Here is a 15,498-nt window from a genome sequence, read left to right as displayed (position 1 = left end):
TATTTTGTGCAACGGAGCATGAATTGTAATTGATAACAACTTCCTTTTTTCACAGGTAACAGCGACTAGAACACAAGTGTGAGGGCTACAGCCGCCCTGTTCGTTATCCTGCGCTCCATGTGGTAGCTTGTGAGCTGCAATCATTACGAGGTAGCATTTGCTGTCAACCTTCATCTTGTTGTTTCTCCATCGAGGGGAACTTCTCTCTCTCTCGCGCGAGGGAGAGAGATAGAGTGATTTTTGTTTACGCCTATACTTTTTTCCCATAGAGCTGGGAGAAAGCTTTACTTAGGCTATGTCCTCTTGCAGGAGAACTTCTCTCTCGTTCGCGAGAAAGATTTTTACGCCTACGCTTTTTTCCCATAGAGCTGGGAGAAAGCTTGCCTTAGGCTATGTCCTCTTGCAGGAGGACTTCTCTCTCGTTCGCGAGAGAGTTTCTTACGCCTATGCTTTTTTCCCATAGAGCTGGGAGAAAGCTTGTCTTTGGCGATGTCCTCCTTCGGGAGGACTTCTCCCTTGTTCGCGAGAGAGATATTTTACGCCTACGCTTTATTCCCATAGAGCTGGGAGAAAGCTTGTTTTAGGCGATGTCCTTCTTCGGGAGGACTTCTCTCTCGTTCGCGAGAGAGAGATTATTAAGCCTACGCTTTTTTCCCATAGAGCTGGGAGAAAGCTTGCCTTAGGCTATGTCCTCTTGCAGGAGGACTTCTCTCTCGTTCGTGAGAGAGTTTCTTATGCCTACGCTTTTTTCCCATAGAGCTGGGAGAAAGCTTGCCTTAGGCTATGTCCTCTTGTAGGAGGACTTCTCTCTCGTTCGCGAGAGAGTTTCTTACGCCTACGTTTTTTTCCCATAGAGCTGGGAGAAAGCTTGCCTTAGGCTATGTCCTCTTGCAGGAGGACTTCTCTCTCGTTCGCGAGAGAGTTTCTTACGTCTACGCTTTTTTCCCATAGAGCTGGGAGAAAGCTTGCCTTAGGCTATGTCCTCTTGCAGGAGGACTTCTCTCTCGTTCGCGAGAGAGTTTCTTACGCTTACGCTTTTTTCCCATAGAGCTGGGAGAAAGCTTGCCTTAGGCTATGTCCTCTTGCAGGAGGACCTCTCTCTCGTTCGCGAGAGAGTTTCTTACGCCTACGCTTTTTTCCCATAGAGCTGGGAGAAAGCTTGCCTTAGGCTATGTCCTCTTGCAGGAGGACGTCTCTCTCGTTCGCGAGAGAGTTTCTTACGCCTACTCTTTTTTCCCATAGAGCTGGGAGAAAGCTTGTTTTAGGCGATGTTCTTCTTCGGGAGGACTTCTCCCTTGTTCGCGAGAGAGATATTTTACGCCTACGATTTATTCCCATAGAGCTGGGAGAAAGCTTGTCTTAGGCGATCTCCATTGGGAGAACTTCCCTCTCGTTTGCAAGAAATAACTTGTAGGAGCTTGCAAATCCACTAGGGGCGGTGGCAGAAGCAGGTTATCCCTTCGGGGGTACGAGTCTCTCGTCCTCGAGAGAAGACCGCCTCTGGGCATCGGCGATCCCCCGTTACGCTTATGGTTCTCCTTCAGGGGTGGAGCGAGAGCTTTCTCTTAAGCGACATTCTCCTTCGGGAGAACAAACCTATTAGTTACGCTGAACTCTTGGGCTCTCGTAACTTTAGTCACTCTAACAATCCGGTGTGTTGTGACAGGGAAACTGCGGTTTCTCGTTGTGCTGACCCTTCGGGGTATCGTAACATCAGTTACGTTGAACCCTAGGTCTCTCGTAACTTTAGTCACTGACACTTCGGCGTTTTGTGACAGGGATACTTCGGTTTCTCGTTATACTGACCCTTCGGGGTCTCGTAACATTAGTTACGCGAACCCTTGGGCTCTCGTAACTTTAGTCACTCCGACACTTCGGTGTTTAGTGACAGGGAAACTTCGGTTTCTCGTTGCGCTGACCCTTCGGGTTCGCGCAACACAGTTCACGCTGAATTTTCGGGTTCTCGTGACCTCAGTCATTCTTTTTATGACAGAGTTTTCAAACTCTCGTTGTGTTGATCATTCGCTCTCACACAACACAAGCTATCGTGAACCTTCGGGTGAGCGTAGCAGTGAGTTCTCTCACCAACCTGAGAGCTCTCGCGCACACGACCAAGTTGGCGCGCACAGCCAAGTTGGCGCACACGGCCAAATTGGCGCGCACGATCAAATCGGCGTGCACGATCGACTTGGCGCGCGATCAAATCGGCATGCACGATCAACTTGGCGCGCGCGACTGTCCTGGCATGCGTGACTGTCTTGGCGCGCGGGTTCATCCTTTGGCGCGCCATATGCGCGAACATCCTGTTGCTCGCCATGCGCGCGAACATCCTGTGGCGCGCCATGCGCGCGAACATCCTGTGGCGCGCCATGCGCACGAGCAACCTTATGCGTGCCAGGTGTGCAAACAACCTCATGCGCTCCACGAGCGCGAAAAAGGTGCGCGTAATCAGGAAGGGCGCGCGCACGAGCTCCCCTCCGCCTACCAACAGTTCGGCGCAAGAGCGCACGCACCATATTGGCCCGCGTGCCCGACCATATTAGCGCACACGATCAGATAGGAGCGCACGACCATATTGGCACGCGCACACGATCGGATTGGAGCGCACGACCGTATTGGCGCTCGCGCACGACCATATTGGGCTCGCACGCACGAACAACCAGGTGCCTGCAATCAGTTGAAGTGCGCGAACAACTCTTATGACCCTTCGGGGTCTCACAACGCAGTTCACGCAGAACCTTTGGGTTCTCATGATCATAGCCATACTTATATGACAGAGTTTTTCGGACTCTCGTTGCGCGAAGTGTTCATGGGTGCACAAGAGGTTTACTCTCATGACAGAGTTTTCGAACTCTCGTCCCGTGAATTGTTCGCGCGCGCCCATCGTCATCAAGAATTTTATTCTGATGACAGAGGGATGCCTGCTGCCTAAGGGTTTACGAATCTCTACAGGTAACTATGACACAGTTCCTTTGGATCCTGGTCACGTAACACGATTCCTGGAAATTCATCAGGAATCAGCGACAAAGTTCTCGGCACAACACCCCTTAAGGTCGTGAGAAAGGAATTCACAAATAGATTCTGACAACTAGGTTCTCATCTGAACCCCATCTGTTTCCGCAATCCAGAGTCTTCTGAAAACTCTATGGTCGACCACCCCCCTCTACGGGATGGGTCTTCCAAAGGTGTGACTTGATACGTCACTCTACACTCCCAGCTGATTACTATATCAGGTAGTCTGGTTTCGCCAGCACCGATCCTTTCGTTTTCGAACGAGCCACCGTCATCTTTCCTCCACCTTCCCACTTCGAGTGGTTTGGTTAGCAGATGGAAACGAGCGGGGAATGAAAAATTCTTTACATAGCAGTTCATTTCCCCTGGCAGGCCTTGCCTGATTTTGATGGTAGTTTTCTCACTATCGAGAAAGCGTTCGCAACCCCTTTAGGTAAGCGGTCGATGGCAATTATGTCTGGCCTTCTTGAAGCAAACCCCCACATACGAGACTTCACCCTTTTTCGGGAGACTCGTTCCTGAGAAGTTTTTACAAAACTTCAAAGGGTGTTAAAACTTCAGGAAGGCCGTAAGCTTTCCTGGAGCATACACTCTAGCCAAGACAAAACCGCGAGGTTATGGTCTTAAACTCGGTTCTACGGTTTGATGGAGGCAGCCTCCTCCGTCATTGTACCCTGGGTATACCGACTTGCCTTTTTACACGATAGTCTTCCGAGACTTTTTATTCTATCCTTACGGGGTTATTGTTTCGAACAATTAGTCCCGAAGGAACATTGTTAGCTGACGTTAAAAGAACGATAGCAACAGCGTGGGCATCTTTTCATTACGTTATGAACGTTTCAAACCCAGCCCACAGGTAAACAGACATCCGTTTCTGTGTAATGAACACTGGCTAGCCCCACATATAAAGAGGAGGGGTAAACCAAAGGGGAAATGATCGCCTCTATAACTGTATATTTTGTTTGAGAACATGTTCGCTCTCATTCAAGAAAATATTACAGTTAGTCAACGATCAAATTTCTTTCAGCAATAATGTTGCAATTCGTCGCACATACATTATTCCCACAACCAGATTCGTTGCAAACGTTTCCTTGAGGCAGAGAATATGCATGCGCTAGCACAAATGGACAAGTACAGTACATATATGCGTGCAAGCAATCTTTCTGCCAATAAGGGCTATATACATCTTCCAATTAGAACTCCATTCTATTAAGTTGTATATTTATATCCCTTACTGAAACCAGGTTATTCAGTACATTACTTGGCTACTTTCCTGTAACCAGACATACGGCATTTATGTTCTGCCTCCGTATAGGCATTTTTTCCTTTCCCCCGATCGGAAGTCTTAGTCCCCTACAAAGGCTTTGGCTGGAAACTTCTCATAAGCATATGTGTTCCCTAGTAGGGAACATTTAATATAAATGCTAGTTTACCGATTGGAGACGGAGAAGTACGAACGTTTTTTGTTCTAAGGACGAGAAACCTCTGTTACGAACGTTTCCAACGTTCTCCAACCGTTCTGGATACGACTTTTAAGTCGAACTTCGTATGTATGCTTGTCATGCGCACAGTTCGGTGTTACTACTCCGTAGTAGACTTATGCTCTTTGCCCATCCAACAATAGATTGAAGATACGTCTCAATCCCCTCTTGGGTTTGGTTGGAGGCATTTGGTGATTACCGTACAGTCTCTTGTCCGGAAAGCGATCTCTATGGAGATTCGCTATTATAACATAAGCTGTACTGATTAACTGGGTTACCATTTGGTATCGGTCTTATTCGGCCAACCACACTGTATTAGTGGCAGTTGGAGGTAGAACAGGCTGTTCCCCATCGTTGCAAGAACGTGCAATTGGTTACACGTCTCGATATCATCTCGAGGTATGTTTATTGCTATGCACTCCCCCCCCTCACCACTGGACAATCCGTGGATGATGGGTGGCAGACGAGAGCTTCTGCAAAGAGGCCTGTCTTCTCGTCTTCTCTCTGGACCTGATGCTCTCTATAATGCATCGAAAGAGAGAGGGGGGTTATATGCCACACCATTCCATCCTCATCTGTTGGCCCGATTCAGAGAGGTACCAGCATTCACCTCTCTTAGAGAACCATCTAGCAGTACGAAGCCTTAGATGGACAGAGGACACCTAGTTGCCCCCATCTGCTCGCGTCATTCCTTGTATAGGAATGTGCTTGCAAAACCACCCAGATAGTGGGCTCCTAGTGTTTTGGAATCATCTTGTTTCCAACAAAGTCTTAACTTTGTGGGGTCCCCAACTGTGATTATGCTTGCAGCGGCCCTGATCTTCAGGCCTCCACTCGACTGTTAACCAGGCCCTCAAACAAGATGTATTCCAAGATCGGTGGGGCGCCCTTGAGGTGTGCCTTGTTAACCCCCCCCCCCGATTCGGTCTGAGGAAAAAGTCCTTAGCCAAGTCAGGATAAGCAGGATCTTATCAATGACTCCAATAGCTTCGCTATGGCATCCCGCAGAATGGTTCCCGGACCTTCTACAGCTCCTGACGGAGTTCCGAGGGATCTTCCTCCACGGCACAATCTTCCAAGCAGCCACATGCTAACACTTTCCTAAGCCGTAGCTTTGCTTCGACTTCTCGCCTGGGACGATCCTTCACTACCCCTCTCAGAGAGGCCTTTCGCATCAGGTTACAGAAAAGATGTCTAGGCATCTCAGACACTTTTCAGCTGTACAAAAATAAATATAATTTATTTTTCTGTATAAATTTTTTTTCTAATTTCTCACGCAGTTGTGTGGACTTGAGTGGGGTAATTTTTTGTTATATGTTCTGTGTGCATGACTGTTTTTTGTAAAATGTCTTTACAGGCTTTTTGGAATGTAATTTTAAATTAATTTGCATAATGGCCTTATCTGTTGTTGGGTGGTCTTAAGGACCAAGACAAGCAATAATTCTCGGGAACTAATCTTTGTTTTGGTTTCCGAGCTAACGTGTGACACGGCGGAGAAATGGTCGTCAGTGAATTCTGCTACTTCGACGGAGAGTGTAGTTTAAGGGGTTCACTCTCGCTTTTCACTTTTGGACACCGTGGGTACTGAGCTGCTATGAAGAGCGCTAAACAGACTTGTTGAGTGGAAGACATTTACTACAAATGGATCCTGTCGACGTTTGTGCTTTCATTTTGAAAATGGCTCTTTGCTAAATACAGGCTCACTCTCTCTCTCTCCCCATCTCTGGACTTTGCATCTGGCACGGAGCGCCCAACGTGATATAAAATCCTTCACTTAAGCCATACATGCTTCGCCCTTTAGCTAAGGTAAGGCCATTAGTGTCTTTTAGTTGAGGTTTCAGAAGTCCTGACGTGACCTAAAATAACAATAAAATAACTCTGTAAGGACAAGTTACGTAAAACTTTTCATGTATTATGCATCCGTAATAGTTTTGTTACTTTATTTTTTCTCGTACAGTTCTGCGAGTGCTAGTGTTACAGTTGGACTGTATCGATCAGTCTTAGCCCATTATACGGATGGTGTTGTTTTCCGCTGGTAGGTTATTAATTAGTTACTGATATATTATGTCGATATTATTTATTTGAGAATATTTGACATTGTTGGTCTACGTGTAATTAGTTCCCTTTCCTTCTTGTTCATTGTAGGTGTGGTAGGCTTACCTGGGTACAGTAACGACCGGTAATTGTAACCTGACCAATTTATCCTCGATTGGTAATTAAGAATTTTTGTGTATTGCCCGTATATTAAGCGATATAGTTTCATATTAACGTTTGTGCCTTCAGTGGTAATTTTTGTTTATAATGTAATTGTCTGAACTTGCAGGTTATGATGCAGAGTCGATAGCCGATAACAGAAAGGTCATTGAAACTAAAGAGGATATTGTTAATTCAATAGGATTGTTCGTACTATATACTTTTTTATCAAAATACTGAATTGAGTTTTTGTATTTTATTTTTACCTCCATGTTTCACCACCTTAAAATATATTTGTTGTGTTATCGATTTCGTTTTCTGTATATGGCGCCCAACGTGGGGCACGTCAGGTGGTGTATGTGGAGGTTGGTCGTTAGCTTACTTAGTGCTCGGTAAAGTCGGAATGGGGGGAGGGGGAGAGACGTGTTTCGCTTTATTTTCCAATTTTTTCGGTACGGTTTATTTTAGAATTGAGATTTTTCCCTCGTTGAAGCATTATCCGCGGTGTCTAGGTTAACTATTTTATATATTTGCTTATTTATCTTGTTTGTCCATTTGGAAGTTGTTATTGTCTGTTAAGCTCTTTTATTTGGAGGGTGGTGGTAAGTGTTAAGTTGCTATCGCATTTAAAAGACTAAGAATTTAATATTTTTTATATTTATTCCTTCACGATGTCTGATCTTAAAACATTAATCTCAAAACGCAAGATAATCAGGAAGAAGGTTACGGATATTTATAATCGTATAGAGTCCATTTCGACTCTCAGTGCTGGGCAAAAAATTTCTGAAAGAAGTGTACTGCTAAGTCATAAAAGACTACTTATTGATCTGAATGATGAAATATTTTCCCTTAGAATTTCGGATGTGGAGTTCAGTGAGGATGCTAGGGAGTCAGAGATTGCAACCTGTATTGAATATTTTGATAGGATAGAATATTGTATTCCTCACCTAGAGGTGGCATCTGCACCTGGAACTGTTGAGGTTGCTAAAAGTCTTCTTAAACAGCCCACAGCTCCATTACCAAAGTTCAATAGTACGGATGGGGAGGATTTCATTAGGTTTATATCAGAGTTTGAAAGCACTACCCAATCATTTAGTTACCCAGACAGAGATTTGTTACTTCTTTTGAGACAGCAGGTAGAGGGAAGGGCTAAAGTTTTGTTGAATTCGTTGGAAGCTGACAAACAGACTTACAAGGACGCCAAAGACTTGCTTAAGTTAGCCTTTGCCTCGGAAGTAGTTCGTAAAACTTCTACTATAAAAACATTGACGAGTTTAAGATTGGGGGAATCTGATGACCCTTTTAAGTTTATTTCCATTTTAAGAACAGTTGTTGAGTCTGTGAAGACTCTTAAAATGACTCCTGATGATTTTATTCAATATTTCATGTGGAATGGACTTAATGACAAGTTTAAGAGGGAATTGGTTCAGATTACTACAAAGACTTATCCTTCTGTTCAGGAGATAATGGACAATTTTTTTATTGCCTGTGAGAGGTATGAGAATTGCTTGAAAAGTGAAGTTTCTTTACGTACTCTTCAATCTAGTGTTAGACAGAAAACTACTAGTTTAGCTATTAAGACATTGCCTGAGGTTAGGAGGTTTTATTGTACACTTTGTGCAGAAGGTGAAAATAATCATTCTATATTTAAATGCAAACGTTATGACACTCCAGAAGCAAAGCTTCAGCGTTTGAAAATACTGAAAGGATGTTTTCGATGTGGGAATCTTAACCATATGAGTAGGCAATGTAGATTTGAATTTCGTCAAAAGTGCGTGAAATGTTCGGGGCTTCATTTTCACTGTCTGTGCTCAAAGTCTTCTGAAGTTAAGCTTTCGCCCCCTGAAGGAAAGCATAAAGAAGGTACTCCAATACATTCGGGTAAAGCTGATGTTAAGAGGGAAGCTTCCATTAATGAAGTGAATAGTAGTATTGCAGTTCTTCCTAGTATTGTCAATAAGACAGTACTCCCTTCCTTTTCATTTACTGTTCCTGGAGTGGATGGTATTTTTAGAGGTCTTAAGGATAGCTGTTCTCAGAGTTCCTTTGTTACAGAGAGCTTGCTTAATAAGTGTAGTTTGCCTGTTCTTGAACCTAGTGTAAAATTAACTGTTAATGGGTTTAATGGTTCTAAAGAATATATAAGCAGACTTATTCAACTTCCTATGAAGTTCGGCAATTGTATTTCAAATGTTCCTGCACTTGTGGTTCCTAGCATTAATATAAAGTTAAATCTTCCAGGGTTAGGCAAGATAGTGGAATCGTTCGAGAATAAGGGATTCATATTGGCAGATAAGAAACTTTGTAAAGACAGTGACAGTATTGATAATGTTCAGGTTTTATTGGGATCTGATGCACATTACGCTTTAATGGGTAAAGATGCAGCCTTTGGTTTTAACCCCCCTTCAGTATACACTGAATCACAGCATGGTATTTTGCTAATGGGAAACCTTGAAAATTTGAGCAAAAATATTAAATTTTTGGGTCTGCCTAATATTTGTAATGAGAGGTTAGAAGTAATTAATCCACTACGTTCAAGCAGGACTGATTTTTCCTCTTGCTCCCAAATTACTACCTGTTCTTTCTTATGTAAAATACAAATTGACCCTCTTTTGGATGATGAAGTGTGTGACCTACATTACAAGGAACTTGAGGTAGGCAGTAACATAGCAGTGTTAGATGATAAAGGTCAGATTGTAGAATCTAAATTGCTCAAAGCTACAGATGAAGTGCTTGAACACGAATGCCGCCGCTTTTTGAATCTGGACGCCAATAGTGCTGAAAGTATTATGTCAGAGACTAATCAGAAGTGGGTGAATTTTGCGTTGAGTAATTTTTCAAGGGAAACGGATGGAAGACTTATAGTTCCCCTCTTGTGGAATAGCAAAATTGCACATAGGTTATCAACTAACGAAAATCTCTCAAGGTTGATACTAAAGGCAAATCTTAAGAAATTACGGAAAAAGGATGGGCATTTGCAGTTAGTTGATCAGGTAATTAGGGATCAGTTAAGAGATGGAGTAATTGAGAAGATTTCAGACTTAGATTCATTTAAGGCAGAGCATCCAAATTATTCATTTCTCCCACACATGGCTGTTTTTAGGCCTGAGAAAGAAACCACAAAGTGCCGTATTGTGTTTTTGTCTAATCTCAAAGAAACTGTCAAAGTTAAGTGTGGTTTCTCTCATAATCAGTGTATAGATCCAGGACCTAACCTTAACCAGAAGCTGTCTTCAGCCTTCTTACACTTGAGGTTTGATAAGTTGTTATTAACATATGATCTTAAGAAAGCTTTTAACATGTTGTCCTTGAACAATAATGATCAAGCTAGGTTGCTGTTTTTTTGGTTCAAAAATGTACAGAAGAACGATTACTCTCTTGTAGCCTACAAGAATGTTAGACTTAGTTTTGGTCTTCGTTGTAGTCCATTTTTACTCTTGCTAGCTCTGTATTATATACTAGTGCACCAATATGAACCAGACCCACAGCTGAGGAACCTTAAGTTATTGTTGTACTCTCTATTTTATATGGACAATGGAGCTGTTGGTTCTGCTGATTCCCAGTATTTGAAGTGGGCTTGTTCACAGTTGCCGTATATTTTCAACCCATATAAGTTTGAGATACAACAGTTAGTAACAAATGATGTTACCCTTCAGGCTGAAATTGATGCAAAGTTTGAAACCAATACTCCGGTTGAGAATAGCCTTTTTGGTATTGTATGGAATAGGGCTGATGATGTAATTTATACTAAGGAAATCTCGCTAAACCCAGATGCTGATACAAAACGTAAGGTTTTGCAGACTATTGCCAGTAACTTTGATGTTTTTGGTTTTAATATTCCTGTCTTTAATAGAAGTAGACTTTATATGCATAGACTTCAGTGCTCAAAGGAGCTGGCTTGGGATCAAGTACTATCCCCCAGTCTCCAAAGGGAATGGAGGAACATTTGCAGGCAGGTGAATGGTTCCCAGCCGGTGAAAGTCCAGAGGTTCATTGGGCAAAGAAATGGAAAATTTAGACTGAAAGCATTCACAGATGCAAGTCGTGATTTTTATGGTACTGTGGTATACATTGAAGATATTGACTCGGGTGAGATTAGCTTTTTGCAGGCAAAGAACCGCTTGATCAATAAGTTGTTGAAAGGTAAGTCCGTTCCAGCACTGGAGTTGAATGCTATATCATTAGGGGTAGAAACCCTGATGGAGATTTATAGAGATCTGGCTGATCCTTCGTGTGTGAAGTCCATTGACATTGATGGCTTAGATTTGTACTGTGATTCCAGTTGTGCTTTGCAGTGGCTGCAAGCATCAGAATGTACATACTCCAAAATGCAGAAGCATTCAGTATTTGTACAGAATAGGATAAGCAATATCAGGAAATTATGTGAAATTAAACCTGTCAGTTTTATCTTTATAGCTGGAAAAGACAATCCAGCAGACTGTGTCACCCGATGCCTTTCTCCTAGACTTGTCTCTAAATCATTCTTTATTTCAGGTCCTGAGGTGGTGCCTGGCAATGAGTTTCTTTATTTCACAGTTCCTAGCTCAAACACTAATACCCTTAGTATTTCTGTTGCTGAGCAGAGTGCGTTTCCAGGTGAACCTCTTCTTGAACATGAGAAATATTCTACTTTAGAAAAGCTTAAATTGATTTACAGGAGGGTAATGCTTTGTGTTGACCACTGGAAGAGGAAAGCGGGAGTTGAAGTAGAGAATTTGAATAATGTAAACTATTCTGCTTTAGCTTTAAGGAAATTAATTCTAGAAGATCAACAGAAACACTTTATGGAAATATTTTCTTACTTCAGACTCTCGAGTAAACCTTTGAAGGATATACCTCCACTTGTGAGCCAACTTAATATGTTCATAGATTCAGATGGCATTTTAAGAGTAAAATCAAAGTTCAAGAAATGGTATGGGCATAACAAACAGTTTCCTATATTGCTTTATCCCAAGAGTTATTTGACTAAACTAATTATAATGGATACACATGCCAAATTATTGCATGGTGGTTGCTATTCTGTCCTATCTGAGCTTCGTAAGTGCTTTTTCATTCCTAAACATTTTTCTGTCATTAAGAATGCCATTAAACAATGTGTTTCATGCCACAGGTTTAACACAAGTGTGAGATTGAACCAGAACACTTATCGAGAATTTCGTTCTAGTCCCCCTGCTGTTCCATTTTCTAATATTTTTGTTGATTTCATTGGACCATTTAATGTTAAACAGGGAGCTGAAAAGATGAAGGTATGGATTTTGTGTTTCACCTGCACTTGGTCAAGGGCTATTAATTTGAAGATCTGTCGAGATTTAAGTGTGAATGAGTATTTGAGAGCCTTTTCATTACATGTTTTTGAATATGGATTCCCGCAGCTTTGTGTTAGTGATCCAGGCTCGCAGTTGGTGGCAGGAGGTAACATAATCACTAGCTTCATCAATGATCCTGACACTAAATTGTATTTGGAGTCTAATGGCATTAAGCATGTAAAGTTTCAGCAATTCTTTAAAGGCCATAGTGAGCTAGGATCACTTGTAGAGTCTTGCGTAAAATTAGTGAAGAAACTTATTTTTTCAGCTATTAAAACTTGGGTACTTTCTTTGCCTGATTTTGAATATTTAGTGTGTAATGTTGTTCATTTAGCTAATAAGAGGCCAATAGCCTTTAAGGAGTCTTTAAGGGAGACTAAGGCAGATTCTTGCCCAGAGCCCATAACTCCAGAAATGTTAGTCAAGGGGTACGAGCTGGTGTCGTTGAATTTAATTCCAGATTTACAAGAGGTACCTGATGATCCTGAGTGGAAGATGAGTAGCAGCCCTACAGAAGTAATAAAGGATGAGTATGAAAAACTTCGTAAGGTTAGGTATAATCTTCTAGAAGCTTACCAGAATGAGTTTTTAAGTACCCTGGTAGCTCAGGCTGTGGACCGCAAGGACAGATATAGACCAGTTTGTCACCAGAAGTTGGGTGATATAGTCCTCATCAAAGAACCAAACACTAAAACCATTAATTTTCCATTGGGAATTGTGAAGGGTATAGAGGAGAATGATTTGGGGGAAACTACCGGGGCTATTATACTTAAAGGGAAGACTCGTGAGTTGATTAAAAGACATGTCACTACTTTAATCCCTTATCTTAAGGTAGTTCCAGATGCATCCTACAATTCAGATAATGACGACAAACAGAGCTCCCGTAAGTTGTCTATTAATGAGAGTTCACCCCAAAGGACGCTCAGGAAAGCTGCCATTAGGAGCAGAAATTTGACTCGACTTATGTTATAGTTATAAGGTATGATGCAAATTTCTAGTGGTGAGAAATTTGCATCCTGTGCCCTCCAGTGTACAAAAATAAATATAATTTATTTTTCTGTATAAATTTTTTTTCTAATTTCTCACGCAGTTGTGTGGACTTGAGTGGGGTAATTTTTTGTTATATGTTCTGTGTGCATGACTGTTTTTTGTAAAATGTCTTTACAGGCTTTTTGGAATGTAATTTTAAATTAATTTGCATAATGGCCTTATCTGTTGTTGGGTGGTCTTAAGGACCAAGACAAGCAATAATTCTCGGGAACTAATCTTTGTTTTGGTTTCCGAGCTAACGTGTGACACGGCGGAGAAATGGTCGTCAGTGAATTCTGCTACTTCGACGGAGAGTGTAGCTTAAGGGGTTCACTCTCGCTTTTCACTTTTGGACACCGTGGGTACTGAGCTGCTATGAAGAGCGCTAAACAGACTTGTTGAGTGGAAGACATTTACTACAAATGGATCCTGTCGACGTTTGTGCTTTCATTTTGAAAATGGCTCTTTGCTAAATACAGGCTCACTCTCTCTCTCTCCCCATCTCTGGACTTTGCATCTGGCACGGAGCGCCCAACGTGATATAAAATCCTTCACTTAAGCCATACATGCTTCGCCCTTTAGCTAAGGTAAGGCCATTAGTGTCTTTTAGTTGAGGTTTCAGAAGTCCTGACGTGACCTAAAATAACAATAAAATAACTCTGTAAGGACAAGTTACGTAAAACTTTTCATGTATTATGCATCCGTAATAGTTTTGTTACTTTATTTTTTCTCGTACAGTTCTGCGAGTGCTAGTGTTACAGTTGGACTGTATCGATCAGTCTTAGCCCATTATACGGATGGTGTTGTTTTCCGCTGGTAGGTTATTAATTAGTTACTGATATATTATGTCGATATTATTTATTTGAGAATATTTGACATTGTTGGTCTACGTGTAATTAGTTCCCTTTCCTTCTTGTTCATTGTAGGTGTGGTAGGCTTACCTGGGTACAGTAACGACCGGTAATTGTAACCTGACCAATTTATCCTCGATTGGTAATTAAGAATTTTTGTGTATTGCCCGTATATTAAGCGATATAGTTTCATATTAACGTTTGTGCCTTCAGTGGTAATTTTTGTTTATAATGTAATTGTCTGAACTTGCAGGTTATGATGCAGAGTCGATAGCCGATAACAGAAAGGTCATTGAAACTAAAGAGGATATTGTTAATTCAATAGGATTGTTCGTACTATATACTTTTTTATTAAAATACTGAATTGAGTTTTTGTATTTTATTTTTACCTCCATGTTTCACCACCTTAAAATATATATGTTGTGTTATCGATTTCGTTTTCTGTATATCAGCATCGGTCTTCCAGGCGAAGTGTTCGGTCCTTTGTGACTGATGTTATGGAAGGGGATTCTCTCCCATCGATGCCTTTACTTATGCAAGTGTGAGATAACTTGTCCCCCGTCGGATCTCAACCTCCTCCTGGGAACGCGGTTCGGGTCCTTCAGTCTCTGAAGGCCCCTCTCTATGAACCTTAGACCCAGCAGCAGATTGCTTCCTTACACGGAAGATGCCCTTTCTACTCACTTGGGCTTTTGACCAAGAGAGTTAGTGTGTTGTATGATCCAACTTTTGATGTCTCCTACCTTAGGAGACGGGGAGAAGTAATCCTCAGCGGCTTCCCCGAGTGGATTGCCAAGACTCAAATCCAAGTGTGCTGTACCCTAGGTGCAGCCCATTTCAAATAAAGAGTCTTTGTTCGGTAACCGGAAACCCATCAACTGGGGTTTTACCCAGGGAGGAGTCTGTGGGGTTACCTTAAAAGAACGATACTAGCTCGCCCCCGTGTGTCGGCACTGTTAACCAGCACGGGGAAGGTCAAGAGGAGAACCTCAAGGATTTCCCTCCCCTCTGGGATCGGAAGGCGATTGAGGTTACTCTTAATCTAGACTCTCCTCCATCCTAAGACCCAGAGCTCGTAACGTCACTGGCGTTGCTATGTCCCTGGCGTTCAAGAAACCACCTGCAAAGACGTAACCCACAAGAACATAGAGACCTTTTCCATTAGTCCTGTGGTGGTCGCACAACAAATGGTCTAAACACCTCAGGCTCCTTGATGGACAAGTAGCAGAGGGTTGAGGGCTGAGGCTACCTGGATTAGTCTTGGGTGAATGAGTAAGAATGCCTAGCTCCTTTCTTCCTTTCACCTTCTCCCCTCTGGGGAAAACAGCTCTGCAAGCCTCAGCATAGCTGACCTCACCTCGCTGCAGGTAAGACCCATTTCCCTTGTGCCTCCTAAGTATAGAAGAATACTTTGTTACGTCCCCAATACCTTTTAGAGGGAGGGTATTGGGTAAGTCTATAAGAACATTAGGTTCTGTACTCGAGTTCCTGCGTTAAGGATAAGCCACACTGTTAGTTCCACTCGCACACAAGCTTGTGCAGGCCGCTATCAGTGCATTACCTCATATAGGTACTTAATTTTAGCAAGGGTAGGGTCCCTTCTACTATCAATCACAGGTCGAAATA

The 15,498-nt window shown here is 42.4% G+C and overlaps 2 protein-coding genes and 1 long non-coding RNA gene across 3 annotated transcripts in view; all 3 read left to right on the top strand.

Annotated features, from left to right (window-relative positions):
• The window catches only part of LOC137614828 (uncharacterized), a 131,960-nt gene that overhangs the window by 85,241 nt on the left and 31,221 nt on the right, over positions 1-15,498 (top strand). The window lies entirely within an intron of this gene.
• On the top strand, positions 5,784-12,627 carry LOC137615493 (uncharacterized). The gene is made up of 3 exons (XM_068345417.1): positions 5,784-6,705; positions 6,817-12,541; positions 12,586-12,627. The coding sequence occupies exons 2-3, from the start codon at positions 7,358-7,360 to the stop codon at positions 12,625-12,627; spliced, it is 5,226 nt and encodes a 1,741-aa protein (XP_068201518.1). The 5' UTR covers positions 5,784-6,705; positions 6,817-7,357.
• Positions 12,657-14,241, top strand: LOC137614659 (uncharacterized). The gene is made up of 2 exons (XR_011039121.1): positions 12,657-14,014; positions 14,126-14,241. It is a non-coding gene; the product is annotated as an uncharacterized lncRNA (long non-coding RNA).

The sequence above is a fragment of the Palaemon carinicauda genome, chromosome 21 (assembly GCF_036898095.1).
Source record: "Palaemon carinicauda isolate YSFRI2023 chromosome 21, ASM3689809v2, whole genome shotgun sequence".
Lineage (NCBI taxonomy): Eukaryota > Metazoa > Arthropoda > Malacostraca > Decapoda > Palaemonidae > Palaemon > Palaemon carinicauda.
The sequence above is the reverse complement of the archived record's forward strand: the minus strand, read 5'-3'. Positions and strand labels throughout refer to the sequence as shown.

What these genes read in the sequence shown, in the direction of transcription:
- LOC137615493 (XM_068345417.1), top strand. Translation starts at nt 7,358, where the DNA reads ATGTCTGATCTTAAAACATTAATCTCAAAACGCAAGATAATCAGGAAG. An exon ending in AGTATGAAAAACTTCGTAAG is followed by an intron (nt 12,542 to 12,585) that starts GTTAGGTATAAT and finishes TGAGTTTTTAAG; the next exon opens with TACCCTGGTAGCTCAGGCTG.